This window comes from Pteropus alecto, unplaced genomic scaffold, assembly GCF_000325575.1.
Source record: "Pteropus alecto unplaced genomic scaffold, ASM32557v1 scaffold40, whole genome shotgun sequence".
Classification (NCBI taxonomy): Eukaryota; Metazoa; Chordata; class Mammalia; order Chiroptera; family Pteropodidae; genus Pteropus; species Pteropus alecto.
In genome coordinates, this window is record NW_006431919.1 from 17,621,137 (window position 1) to 17,643,233 (window position 22,097).

Here is a 22,097-nt window from a genome sequence, read left to right on the forward strand (position 1 = left end):
GCTCCCGCCCCAGCTGCCGCCCGCCCGCTCGACTGTGCAGCAGCGATGCCCCGCGGCCCGACCCCGGCCCGGGTCCCCGGCCCACCGCGTAATTAGCCCCGGTGAGCCCCGAGCGCGCCGCCGCCAGCGCCGCGCCCTGAAGCAACGATGGGCAACACCGTGCACAGGACCCTGCCAGGTACGCCCGGGAGCCCTGCCCCGGAGGCGGGCGCTGGGGTGCTCCTCTCCCTGGGGGACCCGCTGGGTGACTTCCGGAGAGCCACCCTCGCCTTGGAGCCCCCAGCGTCCAGCGGGCTGGAGTCTCCAGTGCCTCCCGGACCCCAGATCCGCGTGCGCCGCGCGGCTGGGCTTTGCGCTCCAGGAAGGCGGGTACCGCGTCCTGGTTACCTTGGGGACCCCCGTCCTTGTTCTCTCGGCTTTGGCCAGATGCGAGAAAGGGCCTCTGGGGGCGATGCCATGCGCCCCCTCGCCTTTGTTCCAGCCGGAGGGCGCTGATGAGGAAGCTTGGGGCGCCCCGGGGGATCACTGGAGCCGGGCTCCCCAGAGCTTCGGACGGCCAGAGCCGCCCGTTGGGTGGAGACTGCAGTTGCTGAGGGGGGGTACTCTCAGGGGCACCCCAGTTTCCAGCCACCCAGCACCCCCGCGGCATAAGCTGCTTTGGTTTGGCCATGTTCCCACGCGCACCCCGGCTGCGCCCCCCTCTGGTGTCCGCTCAACTAGGGACTCCAGCCCCTCGGAGTCGCCGCTGCAGAGCGCATCGCCCCCTAGTTAAAACCACCGCAGAACTGCCGGAGGCAAAGTAAGGGGATCGGGGTGGAGGGCGTGGGGTGGGAGTCGCGGGGCAGAGGAGGCCTTACTACAAAATACCTGGTAATTGTGGGAACCGATCATCGGGGCGGAGGCTCTGTGCCCAGCGCTTTGCTTACCCCGTGCGATATGCAAAGAGTATGCAAAGAAGCTTCGCGTGGTAAAAATGTGTATCTCAGCTATACAAATGAAGAAATTGAGGCTCAGGGGAGTGGACATGACTCACCCAAGGTCACACCACTAGTAGGGGGAGAATCTAGATTGAGACTGTGTCTGTCTGCCGGCCCTCCTCCCATCCCCCAAGCCTTTAGAATAAGTATTTTCGTTTAAGGCCGGGCATTTATTTGCAGCATCCTTTATGCAGAGGTGAGAGAGGTGTGTGTATGTTTAAAGTACAAAAGCTCAGCTCAGTGGGGAAGCAGTCAGCGGTCGGTAAATTTAGCATGAGGTTTTTAGGAGGAGAGGGACATATAACTCCATCTCTGCTCTAACACTCCCATGTAGCCCTCCCTGCTGGGGTTATATGAAGCAATAATTGTTTCTTCCCTGGAGGGGATTGAAATGGATGGAGCTGCACCCTGGATTCCCAAGGTTGGCTTATGGAAGAGCCAACTCCTTCTACTTTATAAGCCTGGGGGCAGGTTTCTGGCCACTGCACTCAAACCTCCAAGTTCTCAGAGAGGAGTCACCACAGTTAGTGGCAGAGTTAGGATTCGAACCCAGGTCTGTTTACTAGAGGGTGGCCTCCGCCTCCTACTGACAGGGCTGTTGCAGGGTGAAGAACATACTGACCCAATCAGGAGGTGTCCGGGATGTTGGCAAATACCGCAGCCAAAAGGACATCAGGTGGAGGCATAGGCCCCGTTGTAAGATTTCTTAATTAAGAAATGCTTGTGCTGTTCTCATAAAAAACATTAAAAAGCCATTCTGCCACTTGTGGGTCAGGTTTGGGGTGGGTGAAGGCACAGACAAGGCCAGGCGAGCTAAATATAGCTGGAGATTTATGTGGTCTCCATCCAACTCAGCCCTCGCTGTGCGGACTGGGCCACCCTGGGCTGGGGGCCCGGGTAGTTAGGTCGGTTACTCGCTGCAGTAGCTAAGTGTAGACAATTCAAACTCCACTGGGGCCGAAGCTTGCACTGTGTTTGAGGAAGGGGACAGAACTGGAATTCCTGAGCCACATCAGGTGGCAGCTGCCAAGAATGTGAAGGGCCGTTTATTGTGTTCTGACCTGCCTGTGATTAGTTTCTCACACACTCTGTGCCCTTTATTACACCTCTGCGCTCGGTCCGTGATACTCCCCACACCTGGAATAGCCTTTCTTGTCTCGTCCGTCTTTCAAAATGCAGCTTAGTTGTCACCTCCTCCGGGAAGCCTTTCTGGACCACCCACACTCAAGTCCCATCTTTTGCTCTGCTACCTCGATCCCTTCTTTAGTCTCTGCTTGTTCATCTGACCACACTGCACTGTGGTTACCTGTCTCCACAGCTCACTTTGGGGCTGCCTGAAGGCAGAGGCCATGCCTGGATCATCTTATATTGCTGGTCTTGCAGCCCCGAGGCTGGTGCCTGGCCGGGGCTCAAAGCCCAGCAGCGGAGCTCACATGTTGCCTGCATCTTAGGCTGAACAAACGCGCGGCTCAGTCTTGCCCTGTAGAAATCCTTGTGCTTTCATTCTCAGGAAAAGGACACATGCGTGGGGTTTCTTCTATGGGACTTGAAATAGAGAGCTGGCATTTGCTGAGCACCTGGATTCCATGCCAGGCTTCCTGCATATGTGGCTTCATTGATATGCCAAGCATGCTTCTCCTTAAGGCTCCTGCACTTTCTGATCCCTCTGCCTGGAACCTTCTTCCCCCAGACCTCTGCAGGGCTCTCCCCTCTCCCTTCATGTCTCTGCTCCACTGTGGATCCTGCCGTTGCCCCCGCCCCCGCCCCCAGCACACCCCTCTCCCTCCCCCCTGCTTTGTGTTTCTCCTCAGCCTGGATCACCGTGTGCCGTGCGGTGTGTGTAGTTAGCTGTTTATCGCCTAATAAGACAGACAGATTTTTGTCTTATTCACTGCTGTATAGTCAGCGCCTGGAGCAGTGGCTAGTACACAGTAGATGTTCAGTAAATATTAGTCGAATGGATGAATGCATTTAATTCTTGCACCAGCCCTGCAAAGGTAGGCGTTGTCATCGTCATCTTGCGGGTAAGGAAAACACAGCTCACATGCCTCATCCAGTTGACAGAACCAGGGTTGAACTCCATGTTTATTGAGCTCCAAAGTCCTGCATTCCTCTTCCAACATATAGTGCCCTCCAGATAGCATTTATTGGGTGCCCCACGGTCGACCCGGCAAGCTATCGTGTACAATAAGGAAACACCAAAGAAAGGGAATGTCCTTTATGACCGATTGCGGGGACATCCCTGGGTAGCCCTGGCAGAGGGCGTCGGCGATTCAGATGGGTGCCCTGTAAACAGAAGTGTGCAGGGCTCAGCACGGGAACTCTGGGACTTGCATTTGCTAAGCTCCTGCTGTGTACATCACCCATTCTCTTTCCAGCTGCAATTTCATACTGCAAAGTAAGGTGCCCTTCTCCATCTGAGGGGACTGAGGACCAGAGAGGTTAAAAGACACCTGCCCCAACTCACCCAGTTAGGCAGTGGCAAAGCTGGGCTTAGAAGACCCAGGTCTGTCTTATTCCTAATCCCACAGGGGCCTTTTGTCTGGACTCCATTGGCCTTATTCTGGGTTTTATAAGGGGGAAAGAAAGTGTAAATATGTGGGGCTAGGGGAAGGCAGACTTCCTGGGGACAGGGGAGAAGAGGAGAGGATAGAGGGAGAGGACCTCTGCTCTGCTTCCCCCGCCGGCATGTTTCAGCCCCTTCTGTCCTGTGCATCTCTGTGTCCCACCGTAGTCTAGGTTGGAGGAGAGGCAGAATTCGAACTGCCCATTGGGTTAGTCATTAAGTTGGTCCATTTTAGCGTTAGTTCACTCACCCGGATCCTGGAGCTTTGGAGCGACTCTGCTCTGTGCCAAGCTCTGATGGTCTATTAAATTTCTCGTAACAACCCTTTCTAGGGGCTCCATTTATCCCCGTTTTACAAGGAGGCAAATGGAGGCTCAGAGAGGTGAAAGACAAAGGCGATGTCCCCGAGGTCAGGCGGGGACCAGTCATCCCACCTGGATGCACAGTCTGCAGATGCTGTGTCCAGAACAGGAAATGCCTGCTGCTACCCAGGCCACTCGGACTCGGTTTCCACAGGGCCCCGGCTGAGGACCGCATGGGTCACGTCTGCTGCTCCCTGGCAGTGGGTGGTGATATGCCGAGGGCCTGGCAGCCACTCTTTTCCCTGGATCTGGACGTTCTCAGCCCTGGGGAGGACAGGGGCTTTGTCCCTCTCCTTGTAGCCATCACAGTGGCTGTGCGGATGACCCCAGCAGTGACGTTTCCCTCTCTCTGCACCAATCTTCCTCCTTTACTCAGGAACGATGTGAGGTTAAGCTGGGCTCGCCCGCCTTATCCTGTCCCATCTGCCCCCTCCCACCCGGTTGAACAAGAGGCCTGAGCAGAGCCTCTCAAAGTGACAATGGTTCCTCTGGGAGCCCTGAAACCTACAAGGCTGTCAATACATTGTCGGGGCCCGATGAGTCAAAGCTCTTTGGTGACAGCCCATGAGGATGCTGGCGCCGGGGTCTTATTCCTCAGTGGAGGTGGGGAAGAGGGAACAGGTCTGTCCATCGTGTGGGAAAAGGGGAGAAGGTGCCCGTGGAGACTCTGGAGCCAGAAGAACTAGGGCCTTCCTCTGTTTTCACCCTCTTCCTGATCCCACCTCTGCCCCCCTCACTCTCTCTTCCCTTGGCAGGAAAGGAAAGAGCTCTGGGGCCATGGGAGTAGGGCGAGGCTGCCTGGAGGAGGTGACACCAGACCAAGTGGTCTACGATGACACAGAATAAAATTTCCAAAAATATATCGCGTGCACTCATGTAGTAAGGGTATTTTTGCTCCGTAAACTTTTGTTTCAGGTGTGCGTGCATGCGCACGTGTGTGCAATGGGAAACGTATTTCTCTCCTACAGGGATCGATGGGACCACTCACCGATCAACTGCAGCGGGAGGTCTGGTGTCCTGGTCTAGAACACAGATCTTGGAGTTAGGCTGCCTGGCTTCGAATCTCAGCGCAGTCATTTCTCAGCGGAGTGACTCTGGGCCAAGTGCCTCGCTCCCCGTGCCTCAGTTTCCTCATTATGAAATGGGAGGATGGGGCAGCTCCCTTGTGGGGGTAAGAGTTAACTGGAAACAGCAGGCAGTGTTTAGCACAATGCCCAGAGCGTTCACTGTCACGGTATCGTTGCTACCATGAAGTGGACAGGCTTGGGCCACCCCTGTCGTTCCTGGAAGGGGCTGGCCGACAGGCACCCTTCGCCTCCTGCCTTGAAAGCCCAGGTAGCCCTAAGGACTGGCAGATGTCCCTTTCATGTGTGCCGACAGCAGTCCCCAAGGGTTTCTCGAACTTTCTCCTGGACACCTGATTTCTAATGAGAAAAATCTTCTTGGCAGATCACATTTTCCAGTTTTCATTTGTCCACCAGACCTCCAGACTGGACTCTGTGCTGAGCCCTGGGTCACCTCCTGGGTTTGGGGACTCAAGGTCTAGTAGGAGAGACTGACAGGGACAGGCAGTTACAGCAGTAACTGAGGGAGGGGAAAACCAGGGGGACTGTGAGAGCTTAGAGGAGAATGCAGGAAGACTTCCTGGAGGAGGTGCTGTCCAGCTGAGCCCAGAAAGCAGAGAAGCTATCCAAGAGAAGGGATGGAGGGAGGCTGTTCATGGCAGAGGGGCTAAATGTGCAAAGGCCTAACGGAAGAGAGAGCAGACCATATGTGGGGAGCTGTGGTCTTCTGGGGGTCCCACTGCAAGTGGGGGTGGCACGTAGGGTCAGAGGCCAGGTCAGGGTGTGGGGGAGGATTCTTGCAGGCCAGGGCAGTCCGGAGTCTTAGATTTCCCAGCTGCCACACTCCCCACCGGGAGGATGTGCCTCGTTTGCCAGCAGGGACGTAGCATTTGCGCCGGGCTGGGCAGCAAGGACCCCTCAGAACAGGCTGTTTCATCTCCGCGGTCAAGAAAAGTCAGCGCTGCCTTCTTTTGGACCAAAGGGCTTTCTGTACTTAGTGATGCTCTATGCTAGCTTAAAATAGAAGCCCAGAAGGCAGGTGTATGATTAGAGATTAAAGCAGAGAGGGAAAGGGGAGGAGGCCCGAGTGCCACCCATAGGGCGGTGGAGCAGAGTGGTCAGAGCTGTGGCATGCCTGCCCCACGCCAAACCCTTCTCCTATTGCATCCTCTCAAAGCCGTCAGGACCGGCCTTCCAGAAGTGGTCTCCCACTTCGCAGATGAGGAGACTGAGCTCAGAAGGGTAACAAGACCTGCCTTGGGTCAGGTGGCCGGGAAGTGGCAGAGCAGAATTTGACCCCAGGCTTGTCTGACTCCGAAGCCCCTTCTGTCTATCACCAGGGACGTTGCCCCTTGTCCTCCTCCTGAGTCCTGCCCACCCCCAAACAGTCCTTCCCACAGATGCAACTTCTCTCCTTTTCTGTCCTGGGTAGGTGAATGACTTCTGTCCACAGCAGTCAGAACGCAGGTGCCTGGGGAAAAGGTCCGTCCCCCCGCCCCACCGCACCCCAGGACTGTAGACGCTGTAACTCAAAAGGCGGAGGTGGCCTCTCAACATCGTGCCCTGGAAAAGGAGCAAACCCCTTCCTCCTGCCCAACTAGGGCTCAGGCTTCTGATGTGTCTGCCTAGGAAAAACTGGCCTGCAGTGGGCCACCCACATTCGCCATTGCCAGGTGTCACATAGCACCCCACCCTCTTCCCTGAGCTTACAGGCCCCTCCCACGCAGAGCCCCAGGCAGTCCCCACTGATCAGTCAGCAAGAGCACCAGGCTTGGGGGGAGCCCTGAGTCGTCCTGCACCCAGGGGAGGCGCACGCTGTCCCCCTGCTGAGTTGGTAACAGCCCAGGCTGGGCTCCTGCACCCTTGGTTCTGAGTGTCGGCCCCGCCCCTTAGTCGCGGTATAAGCAGCTTGACTTCTCTAAGCTTTGATTCTTTCTTCTGCAGAAAGGGGATAATGATGTTACCTCTCAGGCACGCTCCGCGTCTGACAGATAGTGAATGTTATGACTATGCATTCACTGGGCAAACGAGCCCCTGCTCCTGCTGAGCCCTGCGCTTCTGAGGGAGACAGGCACAAAAGAATAATAATAACCACGAGCTTGCATCACGCAGCCCGTCTGTGCCAGACACTGCTCTAAGCAGGTACCTGCATTTAACCCTCAGGACGAACCCCATGAGGTAGCTCCTATTATTAGTCTTGCATAACTGTTGAGAGAACAGAAAGAGAGGCACAGAGAGGGGAAGTAACTTCCCCAGGGCACACAGCTTGGGGAGTCCAGCTGGAGTGTTGGTGTGTGATGGATGGCTGCGAGGCTGGGGTGTGGGGTCAAGTGGGGGGGCATTTCATATTTGCCCTGGAAGCCTTCATAGTATTGAGCAGGAATCTGTAAGCATTTAGAAATCCTGGCAAATTTGATTTTACTTGCTCGCCTACTTTTTAATTATTTGTGTCACATCCTACCTCTGGGCATGGCAGGATGGGGGCAGTTTCCAGGTGGCCTGTGGGTTCACTGTGGGGTCCTCAGCAGATATTCCCTAAGGTCTGATATGTAGATCTCCAGTCCCCTTTCAAAGCAGATCGGGGGACAGTCGATGTCCTGAGGTCTTTCTAGACAGCAAAGCAAGGGCCATGTCAAGTCCAGGGGAGCATCGAATCCCCAGCAGCATGGTCTGGGGACCCCTGGAGGCTGAGAGCTACCTGCAGATTCCTGAGGCCAGGGAGCAGACATGATGGGGACGGGCACTGTGGACCAAGCGCAGATGTGACCAGTGTGTGGACATCACACAGAAGCAGATTTCAGCTCAGTCGAAGGAATAACTTTCTAACTGTGGAAACTGTCTGAAGTGGAAAGAGGGCAGGGGGAGGAGGCGCGTTTTGCTGGGGCAGCACTGCTGTTTATCCCAGCTGAGGTTTGGCATAGACATTGCAGAGGCACCTGGAGCATCCGGTAGATCTGGGACGAATTGTCCATTAAGATGCCTTTGACCCTGGGGTCTTATGGGGAATGCTGTCCAGTGCCCATCTGCTGAATGCCTGCAGGACCCTTCACAATCTTTCGTTTACATAATCCTCCTGTCAGTTATGCATGTTACAAGATTTTAGCCCTATTTTATAGATCAAGAAACTGAGGCACAGAAAGATGAAGCCAGCTGCCTCTGCCTGGGTCCGTTTTCTGCCCCCAACCTTCCCAGCCCCAGCATTCGCGGAGATTGAGCAACAGATATTTCTGAATGGGGTTTGGGTCAGCCACCCTTGGATGTCAGTCCCAGCTCACCCTCAACTCTTCTCTCTCTTCATCCGTCTTATAAGTGGGACTTGGGTGGCTCAGCCTTACCTCTAGGCAGTAGGGTAAAGCCATTTTGGGGGGAATGGGTGGGGTGGGGGTATCTGGGGCAGTACTGACACTCAGAACTGTCAGAACGCCCACAGCTATTAACAAGTGTATTTTATTTACGTCTCCAACATTGCACATTGCTTATATCACAATCATATCCCTCAAACACATGTTTTCTTTCCTTTTCCCCCAAGGATGATGGGTTTATGAGGTGGGTGGGCACAGCCATGCCCCGTGTCTCTAAAGCCCAGTGTGCTGGGTAACTTTCCACTCCAGAGGAGAGCTCCCCTTCTCATTTAGGTTTGGGGCAGTTCAAGGGCAGGAGACAGGAGAACGCATTTTCTGTGTCTCCAGGGATGGCACAGACCTTCATCTCTGCACATAGGTCACCCGGGGCTCCAGGCTCAGGAGCAGAAAGTGCTTAGGATCACCACGTCCCACCTCCCATTTGGTGGATGGGAACACTGAGGACCAGAGCCTTGTGCAGGGTCACACAGAGATTACGCATGTGGTCTGTGACTGGAATCCCAAGAGAGGCGGTTAGAAAGAGCACTGGTTTTGGAGGCAGTCTCAAGTTCAAGTCTCAGTTCTACTATAGCTAAGCTGTGTGACCCCAGGCAAGTCACTTCCCTTCTCTGAGTTTTCATCTCCCCATCTTTTTGGATGAGGATAATGATGATACCTCCCTCATGGGGCTGTCATGAGGAATAAATAGGAGACTCCACAAGAAGTTTGAGCCCAGCCCAAAGCAAGGACTCCATACCTGGCCACCGAAGGAAGGCATCTGTGCTCCTGGAACTGACGGGTAGAGAGAGGAGCAGTCAGACCTGGAAGTCCTGCCGTGTCGTGCCTCTCGAAGCCCTGGGATGGATTGCCAGCGTACCCGCCGGTTGGCTAGGGAAGCGGTTCCGCATTCGGGCACACCTCATTGCACTGCGCTTCGCGTTATCACTCTCCCCAGAGGCGGAAGCTAAGACCCTCCACCGACTTTATTGCCGTGGTTCTCTTGCGATGGTCTGGAACTAACCCGCAGTAGCTCTGAGCTGTGCCTGTGATGGCCAAGGGCACACATAGGCATTGGATTCAGATCTGACTTGAGTCCTGACCCAGCTGTTGACCTTGAGCCAGCCCCTCCCTCTCCGGGCCGAATGTCTTCATCTGTGCAATGGGTCCATAGGGCTGTAGAAAGGCCCCAGGGAGCCACCACTATCTCAGATCATCAGAGCTTAGGATACATGGATGGAGATTCTTATCAAGGCCCTAGAGTTCGCATTTCCAGATTGAAATCCATGCAGGCTTCCTGCAGGCCTCCTCAGTCCACACCCACCTGCTCCCTTGAGCCCTCAGGCATTTGGAAAAAGACCAACAGGATGGAGGAGGGGGAGAGAAAAGAGAAAGCTGGATCTTCAGAGAAGGAAGCGGCGTGGAAGAGGCGCCCTTCGGAGTCACTTCTCAATGGGCCTCAGAGCCAGACACGGCAGGGAAGGAATCGACATTAGTTGAGGACCTACTGTGTGCCAGGCAGTGTTTTTGTTCTTCCCTGCAGGGGTGACTACCACGCTTTGCCCTAGGCAGCCATAGCCTCTTCTTCTCAGCCTTGGGAGCCAGGCTGGATGGGTTCAAATGCCAACTCCACTGCTTCTTAGCTGTGTGACCTTGGGCAGCTCTCCCAACCTCTCTGAGCTTCTCTTCCTCACCTGCGGTAGGTCTGTGGGAGGATCACAGGAGGTGTGGTGGGCGAAGGGCAGGTTTCAGTCTCCGCATTGTCCCCGGGGTGGTCTGCCCCTCTGATCATGCCCCATCCCCATTTTTTTCAGACCGTAGAGAGTTTAGGCACTGGGGCTCCATCCTCCCCACTGTAATTAGTCACCCGCTTTCCTTTTTTAGATGCTTTGCTTATTGTTCATCCCAAGTTCCGCCAAACCAAGGCCTCTGAGCGGCTCAAAACGAGCTAAGTGATGACCTCCACCTCCAGCCCTGCCCCTCCCTGAGACCAAGCCAGGGCATGGCCCACCCTCTTAGCCAGAAGGTGACTTAAGCGACTTGTACATGGTCTGGCTTTTTCCCTGAGGGTGAGGGGTTACGTGAGAGACCTCAGAGAGGGGTGAGGCATAAAACAGGAAGGATGAGGCTTTGGGGTTAGACAGGACCAGATCCGAAAACAGGCCCTGCCTCGCAGTCTGGACGCTTGCCTCTCTGGACCTCGGTTTCCTCATCTAGAAGCCACCTGTCAGGACTGGCGACCAGTGAATGGGCTGCGTGGTAAGCACCTGGCACGTACTGGTGCCACAGAGGAGGTCCCCACCCCTCAGGGTCAGCAAACTCTGCCCAGCGTTGAGGCTTGTAAGCATTTCCTCATCTTTAGAGCTGAGAATGGAGGTTCAGGGGCACTTTTTCCTGCTCCCGCTCTGCTTCGATCCTGAGAAGCAGGGCCAGTGAATCGCTCATTCTAAAAAGGCGGGACGGGGCCTTGCAGGTGCCCGCCCGGGGCTGGAGTTAGCAGACAGCCAGGCTTCTGGGCACTGCCCGAGTTGGAGGACTGTCTGTCCTCCAGGCAAAAAAAAAAAAAAAGGAGAAAGCTAGCAGACTCTGCCAGCTGGAGGAAAAGCAGGTGCCGAGGGCCTGGACTGTGCCAGCCGTTGGAAGCAACGTTCAAAACCTGGACCACTTTCCTCACGCCCACTGTCCTGGGTCATGTTGATTGGCAGGGGAGAGAGGCAGGGACAGTTTCCACGGGAAAGCCCAGGGCTTGAATCTCATTCTTCAGAGAAGTGGATGCTCCGCTGTTCCTTCCACGCTCCAAACACTCCGGTGGCCCCCAGAGCCTTCATGAGACCCTGAACCTCTGTGTCGCCTTAAGACCCATTGTGACGTAGCCCCTGCTCCCTCTCCACCTTCCCCTCTCCCTTCTGCCCAGTATCCCTTGCATTCCCCAAGTGCACTCAGCTCATTCTCACTCTAGGCCTTTGCCTGGGCTGTTCCCTCTGCCTGAAACATGCTTCTCCATCTTTTGTCATCCTCCCTGCCACTTCTTCCTCCGCCTGCAGAATGGCTTCTCTGAGAAGCGTCCCCTCGGCCCCAGGGCTTCATGTGGACCACACTGTGCAGTCATGGTGTCTGTTTCCCCCGGCCGGTCTCTCAGCTCTGGGGGCGGGGGCCCAGGGACTGTGTGTGACTCATCAGGACCTGCGACCCAGCAGCCAGCGCAGGCCCTAGCATGGAGCAGAGTCTCCATAGATGTCAGACGGAGGAGGAAATGATGTTCTTGAGAAAGAATGAGGGCACTTTCCCCCACCCTGACCCTGGGAGCTGGCGCCTCTGAGCTTGGAGTTTCCTGGGTCCGTTTATCAAGACGAGACCTCAGTCAGGGGGCCCAGCAGAGGGCTGACGCAGGCTTGGGAATCCCAGTGCCACTGAGCACACTTCGAGGGGGCGTTGGGATGACCTCACCCCCTGGGAACTCGGCGCATCCAGTCCACTTGAGCAAAGAGGACTGCCACTCAGGCCTGGAAGGAGCCGGCTTTTCTCCCAATAAGCAGTGTCGCGTGACCTCTGGCCTCCTGCCCAGGCCTCCTTGTAGCTGCTGACAGGAGAGTCACTGGCTGCACAGGGGTGACCGGTTTTGTTTGCAAGGAAAAGTGGGGTGGAGAGTGGGATGGTGGTTTCCAGCGCGGGCTGGCCCCTTTCCATCCGGGGTGCTGGCTGAGCAGGCCTCTGCAACGGAGAACAAAGTCCCATTAAGCTGGCGTCTGTCTCGTGGGTGCATGTCACTGCCCCATTTGGCAGAGGTGAGGAAGTGTTCGTTATTTTTTTTTAACCCACTTTTAAACACACCAATGAAAGAGGTTCTCTCTGTTGCCAAAGGAGAGATGCCGTTGTCCTGCTCCGGGTGGCGGGGAGCCTCGCCGCATACCAGCCTCGCCTCTTCTCCCCGAAGCAGACGCTGCCACTCACACGCGCACCGTGTAGCTTCCTGCCGCCCACGGCGCTGGCTTGAGTTGTGGACTTGAGCACGTGTCGCTTGAATCAGCAACCTCTCGCTTGAGGTCCCCAGTCTGAGGCTGGAAGTTATGTGGGTCCAGGAAGCCCCTAATGTCGTATGTCAAGTGACGTATGTGGCACATGGGTATGTTTCGGGGAAAAAGAGGCCTGTACAGCTTTCAAGGCCCATGACTCGGGCCCTCGGTGGTTACAGGGCTGCCTCGGAGATGGGGTAGGTGTGGAACAAGGGTCTGAGCCTGGCTCTCTCCTGCCACTGCCCAGCATTGCTGCCTCTCAGAGCCTTGGTTTCTTCATCTGGAAAATGAAGGGGATAAAACCTACCCCCAGTGTCCTAAAAAGTAACCCCAATACACAAAGGCCCACGCCAGCACATAGCAAGGGGCTTGGGCAAAGGCCGGAGGAGAGAAGGTATGGACGCAGAATGGACCGTGCTCCCACTGGCGACTCTTTTTCCCTGTGGAGCGGAATCTGCTGAAAATTTCAGCCAAAATGCCATCTGCTGAACGCCACCATGCTGGAAGCCATCAGCTCGGCGGCCGGAGGAGCCAGAGCTTATGTTTGCTGCCGTCCTCCTGGAGGTAAACGCCATTTCCACAGGCTCTTTTCAGAGCAAAGGAGAGGCTAGGCTGGAGTGATGAGCAGGATTCGTTCAGCGGGAGCATAGTGCACATTTGGGACGCTGCTGAGATGACTTAAAAATAGGCCTCTGTTCTTGGACACCAAGGGAAAGTGACCCCAGTGTTTTTAAAAGGACTTTTTCTGGCCAAGGTCACCAGCCCTCCATAGAAAACACATTTCAGGATGTATTGCCTCAGACTCATAGGTAGACATCTCTGATAAGCCTTTTCTCGTCAAAAGAACTAAATGAGGAGGTCAAAATAAAGGAACCAAGTCCAGGGATAAGCCTTTTCTCGTCAAAGGAACTAAATGAGGAGGTCAAAATAAAGGAACCAAGTGTTTAGTGAACACCTACTATGTGCCATGTACCTAGTGTGTCTGGTTTGGCTTCGTTCGGCCTCACAGCAGTCTTGCAGCATATGGATGAATCTTACCAGTTTTCTAGGTCTGTTTGCGGGGGCCAGAGAAGTTAAGTATGTACCTCAAGATCACGTAGCTAAGATATGACAAAACCGGAATTTAAACCTGAGTCTGTCTGACTCCAAGCCTGTGCTGTTTCTAACCACCTCTCAAACTGAGATTTAGAAAATAAACGCTAGAGAGACGGAGGTGAACACCAGGGGCTGACCTGATGTTCCCCACGGGGAATGTAACGAACATTTAATGAACATCTACTACGTGCCAGGACTTCCGCTAGGATCTCCCTGTGCTCTCAGCGCCCCTCCCGGCAGCCTGACATGGGGGGCTGGGGTCATGCACCATTTCAAAATGAAAAACCTCCGCATTTGGAAGGCGACATGACTAACCCAAGGGCCCTCTGAGAAATTAGCAGCAAAGCCCAGGTTCGAACCCAGAGCCCTCAGGGACGGTCGTTCTGAAGCGCCGATGCCAATGAACCCCAGACCCACCCAGCAGCGGCCCTCGTGTCCACCTGTCTTCCTGAAGGACTTGCCCAAGGCCGAGTGGTGGCAATGTTTACTTAGAACAGAGTCTCCTCCTCCCTAACCATCCACAGCCACTCATCAGCCACCCCCCAATATCTCTGCCCATATGTTTAGAGTTCGAGTGTTGCTTCCTTGGCTAAGGGCTGGGAAGACCCTCCGCTTTGGTGTTGGCAGGGCTGGAGCAGCCTCCGGTTATCCAGGTTGGGCCAGAACTGCCCCTCCTCCCTGCTGTGTGTGGGATGGACCCCTGCAGAGCTGTCCACGGTCCCCACCCCACCTCCGCCCTGCCCAATTCCTGGCCCGAAGATGAGGGGGCTCACTGGTGGGGGACGGCACCCCCACAAGGCCGGCGGGTCCTCAGCCCCGCATGGAAGAAAAGGGGCATGGGGGTCTGGTCCCCGGCATGGTGTGGAGCCTCTTCCTGCCAGGAGGTTTTCTCGCCGGTGATGGGGTGTGTTCATTTGAATCTGTTCCTGGCTCCAGCAGCCCGGAAGCTCTGTGCCCATAGACTGAGCCATTTGGGGGACAGCTCAAGTGATCTCCATCCAGGAGGGGAACGGTGGGGGACATTTTGGCCCTTGATGGAATGTTCTGTAGCCACAAAACATAAGCAAAGTGAATACTTGGGAGCCATGTGGGAAATGCTTTTTGTGTAATGTCGAGTTAGAAAAAAGGCAGGAAGCCTTTGGATGTGTGCTCTGATTGCAGCGAAGTTAGACAAAGTTCTTAGTACTATCGAGTTAGTACTTCCATGCTAGTCGTGGGAGAGAGGAGAGCACTGGGCTGGGGTCAGACGTTGCTGGATTCCCATCTCAAGGGCCTCTGCTGCCTGGAGCCTTTTTTCTCCTGGAAAATGGAGACAATTAATCCTGTAGGTGAAGATACATTTTGAGAATTTGATGTTTCTCCTGGAAAATGGAGACAATCCTGTAGGTGAAGATACATTTTGAGAATTTGAGATTAGCTACAATCACATATGGGCAACATGCAGCACTAGACATGGCACACAGTGAGGGCACAGCCGTGGTTCCTACACGGATCAGGGCCGGGCCAGGGACCGTGAAAATGCATGTTAGGCTGTGAAAGTGGGAGGAATAATGTCTCTTCTTTCCAAACTTTCTATAATGAGGCTGCCGTGTTTATCGCAGTAATTTAAATGCTAACGTTCAGGTTTTCGGTTGACATCTCCCGCACTAGGATGTTCTGTGGTGGGGCCCGGGGTCCGTGTCCACGTGATTCTGTTCCTTCTCCCTGAGCCGAGCTAAAAGCAGATGTTGGTGTGCAATTTGGAAGACGCTTATTGTTGTTGTATTTTAAGCGTTTTCGATTTGTGTAAATAACACGTCCTCTTAGGAACTTCTTCACTCTGGTTTTCTTTAACTCACATCAGAGCTTTGGCCTCAGAGGGGTCAAAAATAGTGTTTATCCCTCACTCCCTGTGGGAAGTTGGATCATAGAATCAAAATTAAACAAAGATGGAAACTCTGCTGGTCGCTTGGCTGCATTTCATTCTAACATATAGGTGGTTTTGCGAGAAACTTCCTCTTATAGTAATAAAGCAGTATTTCTCCCCACCCTAGTTTTTATTTAAATCTTGAGTCCACCCTGAAAGAACATCTGCTTACGAGTCCCAAGTCGCTTGGTACAGAAACTCTCTGACCGAGCGATAAAGTTGGCAAAACAGCAGCGGTGACGGGAAGATCAGATAGGGTGGCTGATGGTCTTTGGTGCTCAGAAGGGCTTTGATCTGTGGTCGTATTTAATGTTTCCTGGAGAGTTTGCCAGCTGTGGGGACCTTGAAGAGAGTCCAGCCTCTCGGACATGGGGGGAGGCTGCAGCCCAGAAGCGGGTGGCTTTGACGAGGCTGCGGCTTGCGTGCTTGGAGAACGCGCGGGCTCTGCAGCCTCTGGGCCACCTCCCCCGATGGCTTACGCCTGGTGGGATTTTCCCCACTCATTTCATTTTTGTCCTGATGAAATAGCTCTCTAGTGGGCCCTTGCTCTTACTTTATGGTTTCAGAGATGGCCGCAGCCTGGCTCTGTGTGCCCTGCTCCTTGCTGCCTGGCAGGCAGTGCTGGCCTGCACTACTGGAAGCCCTTCATGGCTTCCTCTTCCCCCCTCCCGCCCCCACTGTGGTCTGAGCCTCTTGGGCTGCCATTCACGGCCTTCCTGTCTGGTCCCTGTGACGTCCATGGCAACCTAGCCCCTCTTCCCTGCAAGACAATGGCTGCCCAACCTCAGACACCTCTGCCACGCCTCCCATGGTGCTTACCCTCCCCACAAAGTCCAGCTTCTCACACCCCCACCCCTAGCGTTCCCTCAACCAGGAATGGTCCATTTCCTCCCTCGAGACCTGGCTCTGGGCATCGCCTTCTGTCCCCAGCCCCTGGTTGAATCTGGAGCCTCCTCCAGGCTCTGTAGTCACCCACACCAGGGTGGTCTGCAATGTCGGCCCCATCAGAGTAGGCACCCTAGCTATCTTGATGACTGCCATATTTCCAGTGCCTAGCACGGTGCCTGGCACATGCCAGGAGCTCATTAGACACTTCACAAATGCGTGAGCGACCCAAGTCCCTTAAGTTCCTTTTTCTTATGTGGGAACTTGGCTTTGTTCCTTGTATTTCGTCTTCCGTGGGTCAGTGGCTTCTGTTGGAAAGAGGCTCCCCCAGCTTCCCAGTACGGTTTCCTCCCTCAGCCACTCGGGCCTGGGAATGGGCGTGGCTTCCCTGCCTCGTCATTGCCTCTCCCTCTTGCCTTTCTTCTGTCCTGGCTCCCGTTAGCCTCAGTATTAATTGGATCTCCTGATGTGCCCAGAGCACGGCGAACCCCATGGCTGGGTGTGGGAGGGGTGGCCCCTGCAGTGGCGGGTCATTCCCTGGGGTCGCCATCCTTCTCCCACGACTGCAGGCCATTGTGTGCCAGGGGTTGCCTGCCATGAATGAGTACTTGCCATGAAAACTGTGCTCACTGCCGTTATGAACAAGCAGTAGAAAATCGCGTAGTAATTACCCACCCTGCCACCTCCCAGGCTGCCAGGGGCCCCCGGGAACTGCCCCTGGGAGGGTGGAGGGAAGGTGGGACGGATGAAGCCTTCACCTCAATACCAGGCATCCGGGGTTCATGGCCAGCAGCCAGATCCAATTCTCCAGGTCCTCTGGAGGAAATTCCCTTAGAAATGAATCTTGAAAGGTATATGTTCTAGAAAAGCCCCCTTGCTTCTAAAGAATGTGTTCGTTTTCTGTGATTAAGGAGAGGAAGTCACAGAACTCTAGCCCGGGTCTCCTTGGAACCTCGGTATTATGATCATACTTTGTGCCAGGGAGTATTCTAGAAACTTCATCCACATGATCTTTTAGCAGATGTGTGGGTTAAGCAGTGTCCCCGTTTTCCAGGCAAGGAAACAGGCTAGAAGAGTGACGATGTCTCCGGCACATCACACGGCCGGGCAGGACCGGAGAGCGGCCTTCCTGGCTGCACCCTTGCTCTCGCCTGTCATTCTATTGCCAGGGGATTCTGAGCCTGCATTCTCTCTGTGGCCGTTTCTGCGTTGCTTTTGAACAAAAATTGCACAGAGGAAAGTAGCCAGAGACACCCGCCCCTCCCGGAGAATCCAAGGCCACTGTTGCCTTTGGATGGACTCTGCAGCCCCAAAGTGGCCCTTGGAGGAAGATCAGATGGGGACCGAGAAGTCAGCTGACCCCAGCCTGACTCTTGTGACAAGCTCAGTGGTATTGGTCCCTCTGGGAGTGAAACAGCGCTGAATAGTGCTTCACCGCGCGCGCGCGCAGACACACACACACACACACACACACACACACACACCCCAAAGTGCCTTGGAGGAAGATCAGATGGGGACTGAGAAGTCAGCTGACCCCAGCCTGACTCTTGTGACAAGCTCAGTGGTATTGGTCCCTCTGGGAGTGAAACAGCTCTGAATAGTGCTTCACCGCGTGCGCGCGCGCGCGCGCGCGCACACACACACACACACACACACACACAGCCTCTGTTGCTCGTCTGTGAAGTGGGGGTTATAGTGACTTTGCTGTGGCAGCTTTGGGCTGATTGGGATGACTGGAATCTTCTCAAGTTTATCAATTATCGGTCTAATTATGATGGAATTTAAAAGATGAATCGAGGCCGCAGAGTGCCGAGGTCCCTAACCCTCCTGCCTGTCTCTTTCCGCAGACACGAGCCCGCAGGCACGCCTCCTGGCCACCCGGCCGTGCTGCGGGCCTGGCCCCGAGCGGCGCCCGGTCCTGGGCGAAGCACCACGCTTCCACGCACAGGCCAAGGGCAAGAACGTGCGACTGGACGGCCACTCGCGCCGGGCCACGCGGCGCAACAGCTTCTGCAACGGGGTCACGTTCACGCAGCGGCCCATCCGGCTGTACGAGCAGGTGCGGCTGCGCCTGGTGGCCGTGCGCCCTGGCTGGAGCGGTGCGCTGCGCTTTGGCTTCACCGCACACGACCCGTCGCTCATGAGCGCCCAGGACATCCCCAAGTACGCCTGCCCCGACCTCGTCACGCGGCCCGGCTACTGGGCCAAGGCGCTGCCGGAGAACCTGGCGCTGCGCGACACCGTGCTGGCCTACTGGGCAGACCGCCACGGCCGCGTCTTCTACAGCGTCAACGACGGCGAGCCCGTGCTCTTCCACTGCGGCGTGGCCGTGGGCGGCCCGCTCTGGGCGCTCATCGACGTCTATGGCATCACCGACGAGGTGCAGCTGCTCGGTAGGTCGCAGGCCCCGCTGCAAGGCGGCAGGGCGGACCAGTGGGTCTGTGTGCGAGTGGATGTGTATTTAACGCTCACGAACGCGACCGCTCGCGTTGCCTGGTGTTGTGCTAAGCATCTGACACATTTTAACTCACTTATTTCTCATGACAACTCGCCACCCCCGATGATGAGGAATAGATGGGGACACTGAGGCGCGCAGAGGTTAAATGGCTTGGATTGCAAAGCCGGAGTGGAACCCACCCCGGTCGTGTCCCGTCCCCCGTGGTCTGGCCCACGTTCATTCACTTACTCCCTCACTCAGTGACTTGCTCATTCACTCATTCATCCAGTCCTTTCCTCATTCCTTCATTCCCGTGTCCATTTGCTCACTCGCTCATTCATTCACTTGTTCATTCTTGTGTTTGCTCACTCATTCACTCACTCGCACATCCACTCACTCAAGTATCTACACTATTAAGCAGTAAGTGACCAGAAGTATCAGATCCAGGCCCACCGTCAGGGGGCTCCAGGTCCACTGGGGAGGCAGGCAGACAAGTGCGGGCCTGGCTCTAACAGAGGAGATGGCCACTAACACTGAAATGCAGATGGTGAGAACTCATGGGACTAGAAATTTGAGACTTTCTCTTTTTACTTTTTGAGGTAAAATTCACATAACATAAAAGTAACCATTTTAAAGTGTGCAGTTCAGTGGCATTCAGTTCTATCTAGTTCCCAAATATTTTAGTCACCCCATAGGGAAACCCAGATTCCCCATTCTCCCCTCTCCCTAGCAACCACTGCCTTGCTTTGTTTGTGACCTTAGCTCTTGAATTCGCAGGTTGCAGTTGAGCCAATTCAGCCTTGACTTCTGGGGGTGTGACGGGAGAACAGGTTTCTTAGGGAATCTGGACGCGGCCCTACATATCATTTCCCAGCCATGAATGCACAGATCTAAAGGGAGTTTTGACAGATTTATTTATACACCTGTCCAGAATGCAAGAAAGCTCCCGCCCACCCCTTCTGAGTCAGGCCCCTTTCTCCAGAGGCAGCCACTGTTCTGATTTTTCACCATGGAAAATGCCACTTCTTCAAGACCTCAGGTTATGGGGAAGCGTCCTCTAAGGCAAAACATGCCCACAGGTCCCAGCAAGTGGCTGAGATGGGCAAAGGGGCCAGCTCAGAGCCGTGGGGAAGGAGAGGCGAGCTTTAGCGGGTTGTTGCCATGCCAGGACTCAGGCCTTGTCACCAGACCTCCTGATTTTCCGAGAGGCTATAAATCTAGTTTAAGTGAAATCTGATTCATGGGTATTGGCTACTAATTTTTTAAAAATTTAAAAGACCAAGTGGTGGTTTATTCAACAAATAAATGGAGAGAGGGAGGGAGAGATGAAGGGGCAACCTACAGCTTAAAAGAGACCAATGACAAGGAGTGGACTTTATTTGTATCTTCATTCAAACAAACTGGGAGAACAGCATATTCTCACACAACATGACGAGAAGTCTTTAATATTTAGAGAGACATACTGAAATTTTTTCAGATGAAATGGGATGTTTAGGATTTGCTTGAAAATAATATAGGAGGAAAGAGACGGTGGTGGTGTCAATAAAACAAGATCAGCCATGAACTGATAACTGTCGAATCTGGGTAATCAGTATTCATTATACTATTCGTATAGGTTTACTTTTCAAAAATAGAAAAAAAAAAAAAACACACCAGGCGGCTGGCTAACCAAACAGGTCTGTGAGCCATGCCAGGGTCAGTAGGGATGGGGCCCCGAGAGGACGCCCTTCCAACCAGTGCCCCGGGGATGCCCATGTTGCATGCAGCACGCTTTGTCCACAGCGACCTACGTACCCGTGGGTGCCAGGGCCTGGCAGGCTTTCTGCAGCCTGTATAACTGTCGGTGCAATTTTCGTTTCCGTTTTTATGGTTTATTATCTTTTACATGTGTTATGCATAGTAAGTGTAAGAAAAATACATCTACACTTAAAAGAGGAAGTAATAACACGGTCCACAGAAAATGGATTGGAGGCTTGAAGCACCCTATTTTGAGCTGATTCTTTCCTTCATTTATGTCCACAACTTGGATGGTCCCTTTGCAAAATCTACCATTTGGAGGGGGGTGGGGATGCAGAGTCATGCCACACTGTCACCAGGGGCTAAGGCAAGCTTTTTGAAAAAGCATGTTATGACTTAATTTTATATCTGGAAAACCAAAGAGGAAGAAATATTTTATTCCATGATATAAATTATAGAATGGTAACATTTAAAATCTTAGCTAGAGGGATCTGATTTAAAAAGTCTGAGAAACATGTTTTCTTGCTTTGGTTACTTATGATGAACAAGACTATTTTTATCACTTAAAAAAACCTTCAGAATACTTTAATGACTGTTTCTCTCCCTGATTTGTTATTTGAGCGGCAGTCAGTCTCTGCTAGAGACCTCATTCATTCATTTATTCATCCAATAAACTATGTAATAACGAGGGCTATTTGCCAAGTATTCTGCTAAACCCTGAGAACAGGGTGGTGAACACACTGGCATAGATCCTGCCCTTTAGGGGCTCACTTTCTCGCTGGGGAGACAACCCCACTAGTCATCTGCCAAAGTATCATTCTATCACCTGAATGATAAACACTACTTGTATTTTTGCTTTTTCACTTAGTGTGCGTGTAGTATCAAGAATACTTTTTCCTCTCAAAATTATTGAAAAATATTTTCACGACTGAGACTTTTAAAAAACTCCGTTTCTTGTTTCTAGAATGAGTCCACCTCTTAGAGAAACCTTATACATTCAGCTTTAGGACCTCCAGGCACTGTGCTCCCTGCTGCCTTCCTTCACAGTCAGCATGTGAAGAGCCGGGACTCTGGAGCCAGATAGCCTGGATTCTTGTCCTGGCTTTGCCACTTAGTTGCCATGTGACCTTGGTCATGTTCCTTAACCTCTCTGTGCCTCAGTACCCTTCTTGGCTCAATGACTGGCAATAACAGTCCACAGCTCACAGGTTGTATGAGGACTAAATGAAGTAACTCATGAAAGCTTAAAATAGTACCTGTCACGTAAGGCCACAAATAAAGGGTTCGCTCTTTTTCTTGCAGCTTGTGTTCGAGTTGGGGAGGCAGACAATAAGTTTTCAAATGCCCTTTAAATGTTCAAAAGTATGAAAACCTCTGAGGGAGGGGAGGAGGAAAGAAGAAAGGAAGGAGAGCGAAAGAAGGGAGGGATGGAAAGAGGAGGAGGAAAAAAGGGAGGAAGGGCCTTGCCTGCCCATCCCAAAGAGAAGAGTGTGCCAAGGAAACTAAGGATCACGCTTAATCCATTTCTGTGCACCTGTGGTTCTTTGTAAATAACTTTGTAAATAACTTCACAAAGAACCAAGAAAAGCACGCAAGGGGCTGGGATGGGGGTGGTGGCTGCTTGAGGCGTGGGCAGGTCCTGCGCGGGGTGAAGCCTGTGCTGGGGGGGAGGCTCGGGTGGCCGGGCCGCGTCCTCACCCGCCCTTCCTGTCCCCGC

General features: G+C 53.8%; 1 protein-coding gene across 2 annotated transcripts in view; it reads left to right on the forward strand.

Moving 5' to 3' along the window:
- Positions 1-6: 6 nt before the first annotated feature.
- NEURL1B (neuralized E3 ubiquitin protein ligase 1B) overlaps positions 7-22,097 on the forward strand; it is a 29,534-nt gene continuing 7,443 nt past the window's right edge. For both annotated transcript variants that reach the window (XM_015585326.2, XM_015585327.2), the window contains exons 1-2: positions 7-178; positions 18,054-18,599. In XM_015585326.2, coding sequence (XP_015440812.1) covers positions 148-178; positions 18,054-18,599 — 577 coding nt within the window. In that variant the 5' untranslated portion in view covers positions 7-147. The remainder of the gene's footprint in view (positions 179-18,053; positions 18,600-22,097) is intronic.